At 46.4% G+C, this 15,591-nt stretch overlaps 1 protein-coding gene across 3 annotated transcripts in view; it reads right to left on the bottom strand.

Annotated features, from left to right (window-relative positions):
- Igf2bp1 (insulin like growth factor 2 mRNA binding protein 1) overlaps positions 1 to 2,577 on the bottom strand; it is a 40,085-nt gene extending 37,508 nt beyond the window's left edge. The window contains exons 1-2 of one of the 3 annotated variants that reach the window (XM_070026866.1): positions 2,076 to 2,577; positions 892 to 952 (exon numbers count right to left, since the gene is read on the bottom strand). In XM_070026866.1, the coding sequence (XP_069882967.1) occupies positions 892 to 952; positions 2,076 to 2,250 (236 nt within the window). In that variant the 5' untranslated portion in view covers positions 2,251 to 2,577. Of the gene's footprint in view, positions 1 to 891; positions 953 to 2,069 lie in introns of all 3 variants that reach the window. The other 2 variants (XM_070026868.1, XM_070026869.1) reach the window with 2 other exon arrangements.
- Positions 2,578 to 15,591: the final 13,014 nt, after the last annotated feature.

The following is a 15,591-nucleotide window of genomic DNA, read 5'->3' as shown; positions in this document are numbered from 1 at the left end:
AAACCATGAATTTTGGGGAAACATGTTGGATATACCCCATTTTGCTGAAGGAAGAAGGTAAGTGTATTGGCTGGCGCACACACGCACGCGCGCGCGCGCGCACACACACACACACAACCATTCATCCACGGAGTTCTAGACCCTCCAAAGAGCCTCAGCTCACAGCCTGAACACAAAGCTCTCATCCCAGATGGTCCCCTGGTAACAATGGACCGAGGGAGTGGGGGTGGGGGGGCTCGACAAGGATAGTACAGCTAAAGCATATTCGTTGCAAAAACCAGTTGGGGATGGAACAATGTAAGATGTGAGGGACTGGGGCTAGGAGTCTGTGGGGGTAAAAAAAATTCCTTATACTGTAGTAGAAATATAAATAAATACAAGCATAGGGGGATGGGGGGGAGGGGACCGGGACAGGAAGCTCATTCTACATCTCCTAGGGAGTAGAAAAGGACTCCCCCAAATCCATATAATTAGGGTGGGAAAATCAGAAAATGAGGCCTGCTAGGAACTTGCAAGAATCGTCCTCATCATGAGTTTGAACTCTTCAACTATTTTAAGCTTCCCCCTACCCAGGGGGAGGGGGGGAATGGCCCCACACTTTGAACTCCACAAAAGATTCGGCTCTGATTTATTTCTCTTTAATTTCTCCAAGGAGCATCTTTTAGTCTACACCAGCCTCAACTATTTTTTTTTAAGTAAGCTTTAAACCACCCATTACAAGATCTTGGCCAATCTTCCCTTCCAGCCCCCAACATCCGGATTGGGGGTGGGAAGGCCAGTAATGAGTTTCTTTCACTGGAGATGCTATGGACCCCAGAATACAGCTTCTCAGCCTTAAACACCCCCCTTCAATCCCCCCCCCCACACACACACCCCAGAACTCTTTCCTACCTTTGTTTTTTGGGGACAGAGTGCTCAATCTCTAGGCGTTTTCCTTGCAATTCCACTTTCCCTGAAGATTAAAAGAAAAAAAAAAGAGTGAGTGCTTGTGGGGGGGGGGGCGCAGTGGGGGAAGGGGAAGGGGACACATAAGCTACTTGGGATTTCAGATCTTGCAGGGAATGCAGACTGTGGCTTCCCCGCCTGGGTGGGCAAAGGTTGCCTGAGAAATTGTGCAACCTTATAAATTCATTCTTTCCTTCATTTTTTTATTTTTCTTGTGCTTAACCACGGATCCGGGCTAGGTGCACAGATCACTGGGAGCCCCATTTGGGGAAGGTGTGAGCGCACCGCCTCTCTGGCTACCAGATGTGTGGAGAAGGCGCCAGGAGAAGGCACCCCGTTTTCTCAGCAAGTGGGGTGGGGAGTTGGGGAGTGCAGAATTCAACTTTTCTTTTTCTGTGGGACCATGGAGGGTTCCGGGCATTGGGGCGGTCGGGAAGCGGGGGGGGGGGGGGGGGGGGGGGCCTGGAGGGAAGCGGAGGGAGCGGGGCTCGGCCCCTCGCCGCCACCGCGCGCGCTTCCTGGCCCAGCCTCGGCGTCTCGCGAAACAGCATGGCGACCCGGCGCCACCGCGCCACCCCGCTCACGCCCCACTTTCAAATCAAAATGGCTCAAGCCCCGGTCCAGGGCGGGAGGCGGGAGCCCCTTACTCTCCTGCCCTGCCTGAGGGCTGCAGTCTCCACAAAAAAGCGGGGAGATTGGAGGGAATGTGGGACCCCCTCCACGCCTGGGAAGGCCTAGGCGTAAGGGAGAGGTGGGGTATCCATGGTGGGGGGGGGCGTCCAGTGGCGGATAGGGAGGAGCTGGACGTGGAAATATCGCCCCGGTAGGGATCTAGGTGCCCTTAAAGCCACCCCCCCCGTACTGCCCAAGGGGGGGGGGGGCTTACCGCCCCATCGAGGTGGGGGGGGAAGGGAAAGGGAAACCCCGAGCTGGTAGAGGTGGTTAGGAGACATCCCGAATATTTCCGTGCGGGGAGGATGGGTGGGGGCGTCGAGGGAGGTGGGCGCAGCCCCCCGCAAACCGGGTGGGGGGGTGGAGAGGAGTTGGCGGGCCCGGCGAGCGGAGGTGCGGGTCTCCCGTTGTTCCGGGATCTCGCCGTGGTTTTTCCGGGGAGGTGGCTGCACGCTTACCCGAGAAAGTTTCGATGGCCTTCATCGCCCAGTGCTCGTCCGGGCAGTCCACGAAGGCGTAGCCGGATTTCACCAAGAACTGGCCGCTGTAGGAGATCTTGTGTTCCGCAAATACTTTCTCCAAGTCGGCGGGGGTCACGCTCTCGTTCAAGTTGCCGATGTAAAGCTTGTTCATGGTGGCGACGGTGCGGGGCAGGACGCGGTCCCGGGCAAGGCCGAGCGGGGAGAGGGCGCGCGCGGGCGGGCGGGCGGCGAGCCTCCTAGGCCGTGAGGCAGGGGAAGGCCGGTGGCAAGAACCGCAAACTTTCTTTGCACCCCACCCCTGAAGTTGTCCGGAGCCCGGGGCGGGGAGGACGGCCGGAGGGCGCGCGGGGGGTCGCGGCAGAGTTCGGCGGGGAGCTCGGCGGGGAGGGGGGGCGCGGGGGGAAGTGCCCGCGACGCGCTGGGGAGGCGGAGGACGAAGCGCGACTCTCCTTCCCTTCGGTCCGAAACCCCTCGGAGCGGGCTGGTGTGTCACGTTTCTCCACGGCCGCCCAGGCGCCGCCTCTAAATAAAATCGACTTGAAAAAAAAAAAATGGAGCGGAAAAAAAAAAGACTGAGCCACGTGGTGACAGCCCCCACCCACCCAGCCAGAAAAGACCCCCGACGCCGCCGGGCCCCACGGCCCCCGCAACCGGCCTAGCCCAGCAACCTGGGGGGGGGGGCACTCCATCCCCAGGGTAAAGTGGGACCGCGGGGACCGGAATCCCCGAAGAGCTCCGCGCCCCCTCCCTCTTGGCGAGAACCTGGCCCCTAGGGAAGCGCCCCGCCCCCACCCATCCTCCTACCTCAACCTGGACCCGGGGCGCGAGCGGAGCCCCAAATCTCCCCAGTCTGTGAGAATAACGGGGACGCTTATGTTATTATTATTATTATTCGTTCTGGGGGAGCTGGGTTGCCCACTCCACCCCCATAAACTGCGAGCGACTGACAGGCGGGGGACGGCGGAGATAGACAAAGAGAAGCCGAGGACTCTGGGGTCTTCTGGAAGGGGTCGCCCGAGCCGGCGGTTTAAAAAGAAAAGCGCCTTCTCCTCCCCCCCCAGATTCCTAAGTAGGGGCTCTCCGCCCACGTCGCCACACCCCCAGGAGGCTTCCCCCCCCACTCCCGCCCCCGGACTCTGGGACCCCCCCAGACACGAGCTTAGGACCAAGAAGCTGGGAACGTAAGGGAGGGCGGCGGAGAATCGGGGACCCCCTGGCAATCGTGTTTCTGTATCCCCCTCCCCACTAGGAAGGATGGCTCGCGCCCTGATTCCAGCTATTAAATGACAACCTTCTCAGGGTCTGGGGGAGCCCAAAGCCCCGGCCCGAGACGACCCCAGGATACCGGGTGGGAGAGAAGGACGATGGGTGGTCGCCGGGGCTAACCCGAGCAGACCAAACGGGGAAGTCTCCGGGAGGGAGTGACCGGGTGGGGATCCGAAAGATTTCCCCCCTTCCCCACCCCCGTGCGGGGGCAGACAGGTGGAGCCCCCCCACCCCCGCGCCCGCTCCAACCGGGACACCGGCTGCAGCTCTGCGGGCGCGGGGTTCGGGTCTCAGAACTTTGTTGGGGGTGCGGTGCCCGGCCGGCCCGAGCGGGGGCGGAGGGCGGGGGCCGGCGAGGCCCCGCCCACGTCCCCAGGTCAGACCCGCGGGGGGAGGGGGCGATTTCCGCTCAGCGCGGAGGAGCGAGGGGCGGGAGCTCGGGGGAGGGGGCGGCGGCCCCTCCCCCGCTCGTTCCTGGGGAGGGGGAAGCGGATCCGCCCAAGTCTCTTCGCTGAGCTCGGACCAAACTCAGTCTGGATCCTCGGGCTCCGCGAACCCGAGGGACCCTCACCGGGCAAGGGGCGACACGTGGGCGGTCGCAATCCCCCTCTTTTCTGGGCGGTGGGGGAGGGGGCGACGCGCGCGCTTCGGAGTCCCCGAGACGCGCTGGAGCGCGGGACGCGCGCTGCACCCGCAATCCCGGGATCCCCGGATCCCCGGCCCGGCGGCGGGCGAAGCCAACGAATTTCTAGTGGCAGGGGCTGGGAATGGGCCAGGGGGTGGCGGGGAGCGCAGCCCCAGGACCCCGGAGCCCGCTCGGCCAGCGAGCCAGGAGAAGAGGGTCCACTCGCTAGGGAGCTGCAGACGCCCCGAGGTGGGCGCGTGTTGGATCGTCCTCGGGGTCCGCGGGAGGGGGAGATGATTCCACGGCGGGGCACGCGCGTGGCGAGGGCAGGTGAGGCTGGGGGTCACTCGTCCCGGCCCCATTGTCTCCGTCGCCCGCGGCCCGGGCCGGCTCGGTAACACGTGTTGCCTACACCGAGGTGAATGAATTGAATTTTTTGTTGTTGTTGTTATGGTTAACTGCTTTTTTCCCCCTTTTTTTTTTTTTAGAGTCAGTGAGCCAATTCGGACTTGGGCTCGTCTGCCTGCGGCCGGAGCATGTCACACCTTTCTAAAAGTCCGGAGTTAAAAGACCGCATCCAGCACCTTTGTCCCCTTCCCCATTTTCCCGGCGAGCTGGGAAACCTCGGGGGCTGGGGCGTGGGGGAGGGGGAGGGCTTCCACTCGGCCTCTGTCTCCACCACCACCTTCAGCACCCACCCTCCCAAATCAGCGTTTTGTTCTAGCCTGCCACGTGTTTGACGGGTGTGTGTGTGTGTGTGTGTGTGTGTAGCATTTTTCTTCTTCCCACGAAGCAACAGGAATTAAAAGACTATGTAGGGTATCGGTTTCTGCCCAAGAAGGTGAGCGATGCCTGGGTGTCCACCCCCACCCCCACCCGCCTCCGACCCTCCCCCCCATCTGACTCTTAGACTCTTGTCAGCTGTTGACCACAAGCATCGTTTTTAAATAAACCAAACTAATGAGCTGGAAACTGCTTGCCACATAGTAGGCACGCAGACATCTTTTGAATGAAACACCAGATCATCTTCAAGAGCGAAGACCATTCAGGAAAATTACAGTCGGGGAAAAGAAAAAGAAGAAGAAAATCTGTGTTAGCTAGAGTGTGTGGATCGATTACATGGGGACTTTTTCTTGGTGATTTTGTAGGGTTGTTTTTGTTTGTTTGAAAGAGCTAAAAAAAAAAATGTTCCTAAAAAGGCTGTTGTGGCCCCTGGCCTTTTTCTAAATGGTAGCCCTCATCTCTTAATCTTTTCTGTTTTATTAGGGAACAAGGAACAGGCTAAGTAGGCAGGGCTTCCCAGCTCCTAGGAAGGTTCAGGGCTGTTTACTTGATTTAGTTTAAATCTTTAGGTATTGATAATAATTATCTCCCTGGAGAACATACCCACTATATCTCTTCCTAAAACAAAAGCAAGTTACAGCCTACAAAAACTAGGTCTAGACTTCTCCCTGTGACTCCAAGAGAAATTTTAAAGCAATCCTTGAATTCAACCTTTTATGAATATAATGGAACTCTAAATAATTAAACTAGACTTTTTAAAATAATATATTTGAAATGACAATTAAATTGTTTAATTAACAATGTACCAATTGTTGCCCCATTGAAACATTCTTTTTTGAAAGATCAACTGTTTAACTGAATTCTAATCCTGTCCATTCCCACCCCCACCCCACCCCACCCCCCCAAGGGCTTCTGTGTGTATAATCAGAGGCTGCACAAGCTGTCCTACCGAATACAGCTGGGTGAATGTGGCCCGCTTCAGTTTGCCTCAGTGACCTGGCTATCTTAGGCTGGGATAGAGGATATCTCAGGCAGAGAAGGGTTATTTCTTGTCAAGACTCACACCCCTAGGTTAAGGATAGGAAGGGGAAGATGTGGAGTACCAAAAGTTTTCATCTTCCCCTTCTTGTGTTCTTGGTTTTCTTTTGTTTGGTTTAGTATCAGAGCTAAGAAATAATGTATATATTATAATTGTTAAACTTCCTTTTTTTTTTTTCTTTTCTTGTTCTCTTCCTCCCTTTCATCTCCTTGCTTTTTCCTAAGTGAAGTGTTTGGTCTCCTTGTGGAATTCAATCCCCCTCTACACTTAGAAAATGTGACACCAGACTTTATTTTAAAGATAGGATTCTGATGTCCATTGAAATAAATGCAGAGAGAGAAAAAATTGCAAGAGAATAAAACAACTTTTTTTTAATGGAAGTATATGAGAACAATCAACAACAAAAAAAATCAATTCCACCATTGTCATACAAAATTAGTTTTGTTTTTAAAATGTTTCTTCCCAGCATTTGTAATGCTTTTACATTTTGTCATCCTTTTATATCCTTTTAAATTCTTTTAGTTTTTTACTTGCTGCCTCCAAATTTTTCTACCATTATTTTTATTCAGGCTAAAAGATTTAAGTCTCTGTGTTACACTAACTTTTTAAATTTTTCTTCCTTTTGTAAACAGTGCAGGAGACATAGGACATAAATTTGAGGATTCATTTTTCCCCTTTTTTGGAATAATTCCTTTGGATAAATCACCAGTATATTCCATTTTAAATATAACCTTTGTCAGTGAAATTTCTGTCTCAAAATTTTAGCATGTTTTATAAAAGAAAGGACACAAAATTCAAAAGCAGGGGGAAAATACATTCAATAGAATTTTTTTTTAGTTTTGTGTTTTCTAATAATTCTGAACTCATTATGGTTGCATGAAATAGAGAAAAAGAAAAAGTCCCATTTTCTGACTTCAAAGCTTTTGGAGGAATTTAGGGTTTTGCTTTTTTTGTTGTTGTTTGGATTTGGGGGGTTTTGTTTGTTTGGTTTTGGTTTTTTGTTGTTACTATTTTCATTGTTACTGCCTTGGGATGGTCTGTCTGTTCCTTCCTGCAATTTGAAGTGTGGTTCTTTTAAATGCCTATAAACTTTGAGAAAGTGTAAATTAGTCCCAGTTTAAAAGCACATGCAAGATTTTCTCCTGTCAAATAAATAAGGATAATTATGTGTTTAGGATATCTCATAAAACATAAGAGAACTATAACCAGAAAATGATATTCTCCTCCTCCAAATTAACATTCATTGAAGTGTTCAATGTGTTGCACTTTTTTAAAAAAATGTGTATCTCAGCTAGAAGGACTCAAAGGGGGAAAAAGAACTTCATTTGTTTTCTTGTGGGACATACTGTGTATAAGACCATGGAAACTCACTTTTTGTTGTTTTGGCTCAGGTTTACAATGCAGAAACTTTAAGGCAAAGAAGGGTGTAACTTAGTCTATCAGGTTTTTTAAGTAGATCTTTCCAGATTCATTTTGTTAGTAAATTAAACTATTTTGCTCACTTCTGATGATGTGTATAAAAATAGCCAAAACCATGCTTCCTTCTATACTATTTTGCATTTTTTGTTTTGGCCCAAAATCATTTGGTTGAAAGATAATGAACAATTTTATTTATTCCCTGTAACACAAAATGCAAAATGAATCCCTGATTCATTTGGAGGAAAATTGTGCAATTCATGAAAAGACAAAATTCATTTTAAAAAAATTGTGAAAGGCAAGAAAAGAGAGAAAATCTATACCTAAATATTATTTAAGATGGAAATAGTACTAAGCTAATTTTGTGTTTGAGATCAATCTAATTATTTAAATTATTTGAATTCAAGATGCATCTGTTCCAGTGTCAAACAGCATGAGGTTATTTCAAGTTTTAGCTATAAAATATCTATGCTTTTTTAAGACTGAAAGGATTTTTCAGGCTGAAAGCCAAATTATTTATTGCTTGATTTTAAAATTTTGACTCCTGATTAATTGATTTTACTCCTATTCCTAATGAGGATTTTTTTCAGAAGTTGCTTCAAACATTTCAAATTCTTAAGGAAAAATGTTGCTATGTTTTTAAGCTAAAAATTAATACATATTATTATGATTTCACTAGTACTTCATCACCAAAAAAGTGAAAGAATCCTTAAAAACATTTCGACCTTTCTTCATCTACAAATCAATTTTACAAACAAAAGGGATCTAGTTTAAAAAACTTTTTTCCTTTTACACTGGTTGTTTGACTGCATTAGAATACAGCTCTTGAAGTGATTTCTGTTTTCCATGAGTTAATCTAGAGTGAGTTTGGATTCATCAGCCTCTCTCACAAAAACTCCAACATTTTTAGAAATCATTATGACAACTAAATTTCCACTCTGAAACATTACCTGGAAAATATTTGAACAGCGTTTCTATGATAAATTATTGAATGTTTGGGGGTTTTCCATTTCATTTCTAAAAACGTGTTTATAAGTGTCTAGGCAACATATATTAGGAGTTATTTCTAAATGGCTTTCAAATGAAGTTCCCAATCCTATCTCTTCTCCTTCCTCTTCCTCACAGCCCCTCCCCCTCCCCTGCACCTCTCCCCCCCTCCTCTCTCTCTCTCCCTCCTCCTTCCTTTTGTTCCTCCATTTTTCTTCCTGCTCCCGACATTGTCAATTCCTTTCCTCCTCCCCCTTACCTTTACCCTCTTTTCAATTTTTCTTTTTTCTTTGTTGCCTCTCTTCACCCTCTTAGCATTCTCCTGCTCCTCCACCCTGAACCTCCTTTCTTCCCTCTTTTTAATCACTATGCTTATCCCCTCTTCTCTTCTTCCCTCTTCCCCTTTCCTTTCCCTCTATCCCTAATTTGTAAGCATTTCAAACTTGTTTTGAGTGAGGAGAAAGATGCAAAGATACTTGAATTCTTTTTTTTTCCACCAAAAGAACAAATGTGTTACTTTTTTGTTTGGTTTTAAGAGAAGCAGAGAGTAATTCAGACTTCAGGGCTCCTTCAGCCCTTCACTTCCAGCATTCACTGGTGGAACAGTTTGTTAGATTTCTATCTGTCAATTTTTCTGAGTCTTAAAAACCTCACTTTGGTTTTTAGAATTTCACGTGTGGAATCCTTGAGATCCAAGACTAGGTATCCCCCCCACAGTCTTAACAGTGCTCACAAATGTTCAACAATCACTGAGTAAATATTTCTGGATAGTATCTGAGAAGAGATAGCCATTGTGACTAAATAAAATGCAATGTTCAAGCCTTTCTCTGTTTTTTAATGAATATGATACAATCATCAGTTCAATGATCATAAAGGGAGTCTCTGGAATTTACTTCCTTTAAGATAGTTGGTCCACAAGAATGAACAACCAAAGGGGTTGTTTTGGCTCCTTAATTCTGGGTTCATGACAGTCTTGTGGTGCTCAGTGTCAATTGATAAGCACCCTTTTTGTCCCGGGTTTGGGCAGGCAGCTGAGAGTCCTCAGCTCAGAACTCCTGGTAGTTGTTGGCCACTATCAGAATTACATGCCAAGCCCCTTTGCCTTTCTGTTCTTTCTTCAGGTCAGCCAGGTTGCAGCCTCAAAGGGGAATCCCCACGTACTTTGCTGGGAAGTGCTATCTTAGGGTTTTCCTCTTGCATATGTAGCCCCCCCCTTCTGCCCCTTAGCCATGGGAATATTTGTTACTCTTGTTACCTTGCCCAGAGTAAAAACTGTCACCTCAAAACAGCTTTCCTTCTTGATAATTCCCAGCCCTTTGATGTAGTCACTTGTCAACCTTAGACACTTACTCAATACAGCTGCATCAAGGAGAAGGCAAAACCAATTTTAACAGGGGACTAAAATGGAAAATTAGGCAGGTCATAGAAATAGAGTTGGGCTTTAAAAGAATATAGAAAAAGAAAGCATTCCTTGTGGCTCTGGGGGAGAACTTAAAAAAAAACAAAAAACAAAAAACTTGTCCAAGGGATGGGAAAGGGAGAACAATGTTAAGACAAAAAAAAAAATTCTTTAAAAGCAGGTCTTCTGGTACCATCTACAATTCCAGCACTTGGAAGGCTGAGTTAGAAGGACCAAGAAGTCAAGGCTATCCCTGTCAAAACAACAAAACTAAACAATAACAATAAAAATGCCCTCAAACCCGAAAGAAGGTATGTAAAAAAATCATTCAGGGCAGCAATGGGAGGGAGGGAATGAGAGGGATAGAGGGAAAAGCTAACACTAAGCAAAAGGAAAGAAATGTACATATCACCCAATGCAGAAAAAATATTTGTATTGTCAAAGCTTATAGAATTCATGAACTTTATAGACCAAGATAATGACAATTTGCCTTGTGAAGGTTAAAATGTGTTGGTGACTTTAACTAAGTATCATTATCCTACAATACTGTGAAAATTGTGAAATTTATGTAATCACTTATCTCAATAAAAAAATTATTAAAAATCATTCAGCTCCCAGGCACACGTGGCTTAGCAAAAAAAAAAAAAAAAAAAGTTCAAGGATAACACCCAGGCCTTGAATTCAAGCCCCAGGACCAGGCAGGGAAAAAAGCAACAACAACAACAAAATTCATTCAGCCTTAAAAAAAAGTCAATAAAATCCAATACCTGCTATAACATGAACAAATCTTGAAAATATTATGTTAAATAAAATAAGCCAGACACAAAGGCAAGTTTATATGAACTTTTTTTTTTTTTGATTTGTTATGGGGCTTGAACTCAGGGCACTGTCCTGAGCTTGTTTTGCTCACTTGAGCTACAGTGCCACTTCTGGCTTTCTGGTTATTTATTGGAGATGAGAGTCTCACGGACTTTCCTGCCCAGGCTGGCTTTGAACTGCCATCCTCAGATCTCAGGCTCCTGAATAGCTAGGATTATAGGAGTGAGCCACCAGCGCCTGGCCTCTGGCTTTTTCTGTGTATGTGTTACTGAGGAATTGAACCCAGGGCTTTATGCTGCTAAGTAAGCACTCTGCTACTAAGCCACATTCCCAGCACTTTTAATTTTTTTAATTTTTTTTCCTTGAGGTTTTTTATTTTGGGGGGGAGGGGTCCAGTTGTAGGCCTGAACTTTGGGCCTAGGCGCTGTCCCTCAGCTCTTCAGCTCAAGGCTAGCGCTCTACCACTTGAGCCACAGCAACACTTCTGGCTTTTTTTTTTCTACTTATGTGGTGCTGAGGAATTGAACCCAGGGCCTCATGCATGCAAGGCAGGTACTCTATCACTGAACCACCTTCCCAGCCCATCCTTGAGTTCTTTTTGCCCAAGGCTAGTGCTCTACCTCTTTGAGCCACAGCTCCACTTTCCTTTTTTTTTTTTTTCCTGGTGGCTAACTGTAGATAATGGTCGCACAGATTTTCCTGTAGGGGCTGGCTTCAATCTGTGATTATCAGATCTCAGCCTCCTGAATAGCTAGGATTACAGGTATCGGTCCCCAGCACCAGGCTCTCATGGTTCTTAATGGTTACAGAATATCAATGTGGATTGAGGAAAAAAGAGTTCATGAGTTATACGCGTGGTGTTGGCAAAACAATTCACTTAATGACACTGAATTTTACCCTTAAAATACTTAAAACCTGAAATTTCATTGTGTATATTTTACCACATTTGGGGAGCGGGGGCAGTCGTGGGACTTGAACTCTGGGCATTGTCTCTCAGCTCTTCAGCTCAAGGCTAGCACTCTACCACTTGAGCCACAGCACCACTTCTGGGCACCCAGCCTTTACCATTTTTTAAAAGAGAGAGAGAGAAAAAAAAAAAAAACTATGTTTGAAGCCGGGCGCTGGTGGCTCACGCCTGTAATCCTAGCTACTCAGGAGGCTGAGATCTGAGGATCGAGGTTCAAAGCCAGCCTGATCAGGAGAGACCGTGAGACTCCTATCTCCAATAAACTACCAGAAAACCGGAAGTGGCGCTGTAGCTCAAGTGGTAGAGCGCTCGCCTTGAGCTGAAAAGCTAAGAGACAGCGCCCAGGCCCAGAGTTCAAGCCTCACAACCGACAAAAAAAACAAACAACAAAAAAAAGAAAAACAAAAACAAACTATGTTTGAAATCTTTAAAATAAAATGCACAAAAATATGTAACTGTCAAAAAATGGTACTGACATAAATACTCAAAATAGAGGAACATTCAAATAACCCTGTTCCCAAAGGCTTTAAAAAAAATGGTTATCCCAAAAGCACAAAGCAAAATAATTGTTTTGTGTTTATGTCATTAGAAACTAAAAAACAAAACAAAGCTGGGAACCCATGGTTCATGCCTCCTGTAATCCTAGCTACTCAGGATGCTGAGATCTGAAGATCAAGTTTGAAGTCAGACTGGCCTGGAAAGTCCATGAGACTCATATCTTCAAAGTGAGTGCGGGCGCACGCGCACACACACACACACACACACACACACACACACACACAAATTGTAGCTGTGGCTCAAGTGGAAGAGCATTAGCTTTGGGTACAAAGAGGCTCAGGGACAGCACCCTGAGTTCAAGCCCCAAGATCAGGGAAAAAAAAAAAGACATTGGTGTGGAAGACTAGAAATTAACCCACAGAAACCCTTGCATAGTGGTACCTGAAGGACATGTACAAGAAATTAACAACAGAACTAGAGACCCTGCAAGTGTTTGTCATCCTGAGCAGGTTCAAGGAGAGCTGGCTATCACCACTGCAGATATTAAGGACAATGACAACATTTGATGAATCTCAACATTGATATTAAAAAAAAACACTAAGCCGGGCGCCAGTGGCTCACGCCTGTAATCCTAGCTATTCAGGAGGCTGAGATCTGAGGATCACAGTTCAAAGCCAGCCTGGGCAGGAAAGTCCATGAGACTCTAATCTCCAATTAAGCACCAGAAAACTGGAAGTGGCGCTGTGGCTCAAGTGGTAGAGTGCTCACCTTGAGCTGAAGAGCTAAGGGACAGTGCCCAGGCCCAGAGTTCAAGCCCCACAACCAAACAACAACAACAACAACAAAAAAAAAAAACTAAGTGAAGCATTATATACATTATAGTTCTATTTCTATAAGTCTAAAAATGCTCAAAACTAAAAAGTGCTTAGCAATGTAAAGAAAATAAGGAGACTGATAAATACGTAGTTCTAGAATATGCTTAATTCTAGGAAAACATAAAGCTTACCAGAGATGGGACACAGGGCACTTCAAAGATATTGGAGTTGTTCTAGTTTTTACTCTGAATGGTAGGTGCTTGCCTTACTAATCAAGAAATTGTACCCATAAACTTTTATTATCTGTTAAGTATAAATATTTCAGAATAAAAACTGATTGAAATAAAAATCTGCAAAGTTAACAGTGATTCTTTTTAGTTTGAATCTCTCTCTCTTTCCCTCCTTCTCTCTTTTTTTTCTTTTTCTTTTCTTTTCTTTTTCTTTTTCTTTTTTTTTTTTTTTTTGGTCTAGTCATGGGGCTTGAACTCTGGGCCTGGGCGCTGTCCCTCAGCTCTTCAGCTCAAGGCTAGCGCTCTACCACTTGAGCTACAGCGCCACTTCCGGTTTTCTGGTGGTTTATTGGAGATAGGAGTCTCACTGTCTCTCCTGCCCGGGCTGGCTTTGAACCGCGATCCTCAGATCTCAGCCTCCTGAGTAGCTAGGATTACAGGCGTGAGCCACCAGCGCCCGGCATTCTTCCGGCCTTTTTTTTTTTTTCCTGCTTATGTGGTGCTGAGGCATCGAACCCAGGGCCTCATGCATGCAAGGCAAGCACTCTACCACTGAGCCACCTTCCCAGCCCCTCTTTTTTTCTTTTTCTTCTTCTTCTTTTTTTTTTTTGTCCATTGTGGAGCTTGAACTCTGGGCCTGGACCCTGTCCCTCAGCTCTTCAGCTCAAGGCAAGAGCTCTAGCTTTTGAGCCACAGCACCACATCCAGTTTTCTGGTGGTTAATTGGAGATCAGTGTCTCATGGACTTTCCTGCCCTGGCTGGCTTTGAACTGTGATCCTCAGATCTCAGCCTCTTGAGTAGCTAGGATTACAGGCATGAGCCACTGGTGCTTGGCTTCTCCCTCTTTTTTTTTTTTTGTCAGTAAGCTCTTCGGCTAAAGGCTAGCACTCTCTCCCACTTGAGCCACCTCTCATCCCCTCTCCCTCTTATTCTGTATCTTTAATTTTGCAAATTTGCCATACTGAGACTATTATATTTTAACAGAAACTGTTAAAATGTTAAATAAATATTCAATTAAATCATTCCAGAATACCTATACAAGACAAATCAGAACCCTTTGGGATCATTTGTTGTCCCAAGATTTGATACCAACAAAAATTCCCCTTCCAGATGGGTAGGAGCAATGGGTGACAATGTTATCAGACATTTTGTATTCATATACTGTTGTAGAATGGGAACTTCCTTGTACAACCACTTAAAGCTAAAAGTCTGGTTATTTATACATGTGTTCATAAAAAATGGAGGCAGTATGTGTTCAAACTTAGGTCCAGCAAGACCAACAAGAACGAATGAGCACTGAGATTCATTCACACCTAGCCCTGGTGGGTCCTGGATCCTATAGACACATTGTCCCTTTCAACTCCCAGGCAAGAGCTATGTGATTTGCATTCCCTAGAATCCTCGAGGGGTGAAGCCCACATCTCCCTCATCAGTCTAGGAGATTCTACTGCAAGGCAAGATTCATATTGCTTCCTTTCTGTATTTAAGTGGTTTCCATTATTTTTTACCACCACCGCCCTCCATTTTTATTTCTTTATGAGACCAAAGGTTTATTTTGTTTTGTATGTGTGTGCTGGTTGTAGCGCTTAATCTAAAGAGTTGGACACTGTCTCTGAGTTCCTTTTGCTCAAGGCTTTTAAGTTTCTTTTGCTCTACCACTAATCTACAGCTGTACTTCTTGCTGTTTTGGTGTTTAATTGCAGATAAGAGCCTCTCAGACTTTCCTCCCAGACTGACTTCAAATCTGGATCCTCAGATCTCAGCCTCCTGAATAGCTAGAATTACATGCATGAGCCACCAGAGCCTGGATTATTTTTTATTTTTATTTATTTTTGTGCTGGTTCTGGAGCTTGAACTCAGGGCCTGGGTGCTGTCCCTGAATTTTTTGTGCCCAAGGTTAGCACGCTACCACTTGGGCAACAGCTCTCCTTCTGGCTTTTTGCTCATTATCATTAATTTATAACTAATCTTTTTGTTGTTGTTGTTGTTGTTGGTTGTAGGGCTTGAACTCAGGGCCTGGGCACTGTCCCTCAGCTCTTCAGCTCTAGGCTAGTACTCTACCACTTGAACCACAACTCTACTTCTGGCTTTTTCTGTTTATGTAGTGCTGAGGAATCAAACCCAGGGCCTCATGCATGCAAGGCAAGCACTCTACCACTGAGCCACCTTTCCAGCCCAATTTATAACTAATCTTTGTACCATGATGTATTTCTTTTTTCTTTTAAGTTTCTTGAAGATCCTTCTTGAAAGTATCTATCTTGAGTTCAGTGGTGTTGGCTGATAGTGTTAGGCTAATGTGATGGTTATGGTGTGACTGTGGAGTAAAGCAGAAGGTAGTTCTAGGCATCTGGGTGACTGGCTGACTAATTTCAAGCATCTTGTCACCTCTGGCCTCCTGCTCTGCAGGAGATAAAAAGAGAGATCAGAGGGAAGTGGGATCTCGCTGGCTTTCTGAGTCAGCCAGTGAGTTTGAAGACCAGGGGAACTTCAAAAGCAGAGTCCACTTCAGGGAGGCTGGGGCCAGCTGAGTCAGCCTGGCTGTGGCTGTGAGAGTTAGGCCTGGAATGTCTGCAGTGCCTTGGGGGGAGGTGATGGGAGTGAGTCACGGGAAGGGGAGGGGGGAATGCTGGAAGAACCAGCAAACCCT

This window comes from Dipodomys merriami, unplaced genomic scaffold, assembly GCF_024711535.1.
Source record: "Dipodomys merriami isolate MVZ:Mamm:240054 unplaced genomic scaffold, mDipMer1.0.p SCAF_19, whole genome shotgun sequence".
NCBI lineage: Eukaryota > Metazoa > Chordata > Mammalia > Rodentia > Heteromyidae > Dipodomys > Dipodomys merriami.
This window is presented reverse-complemented; position numbering and strand designations above follow the sequence as displayed.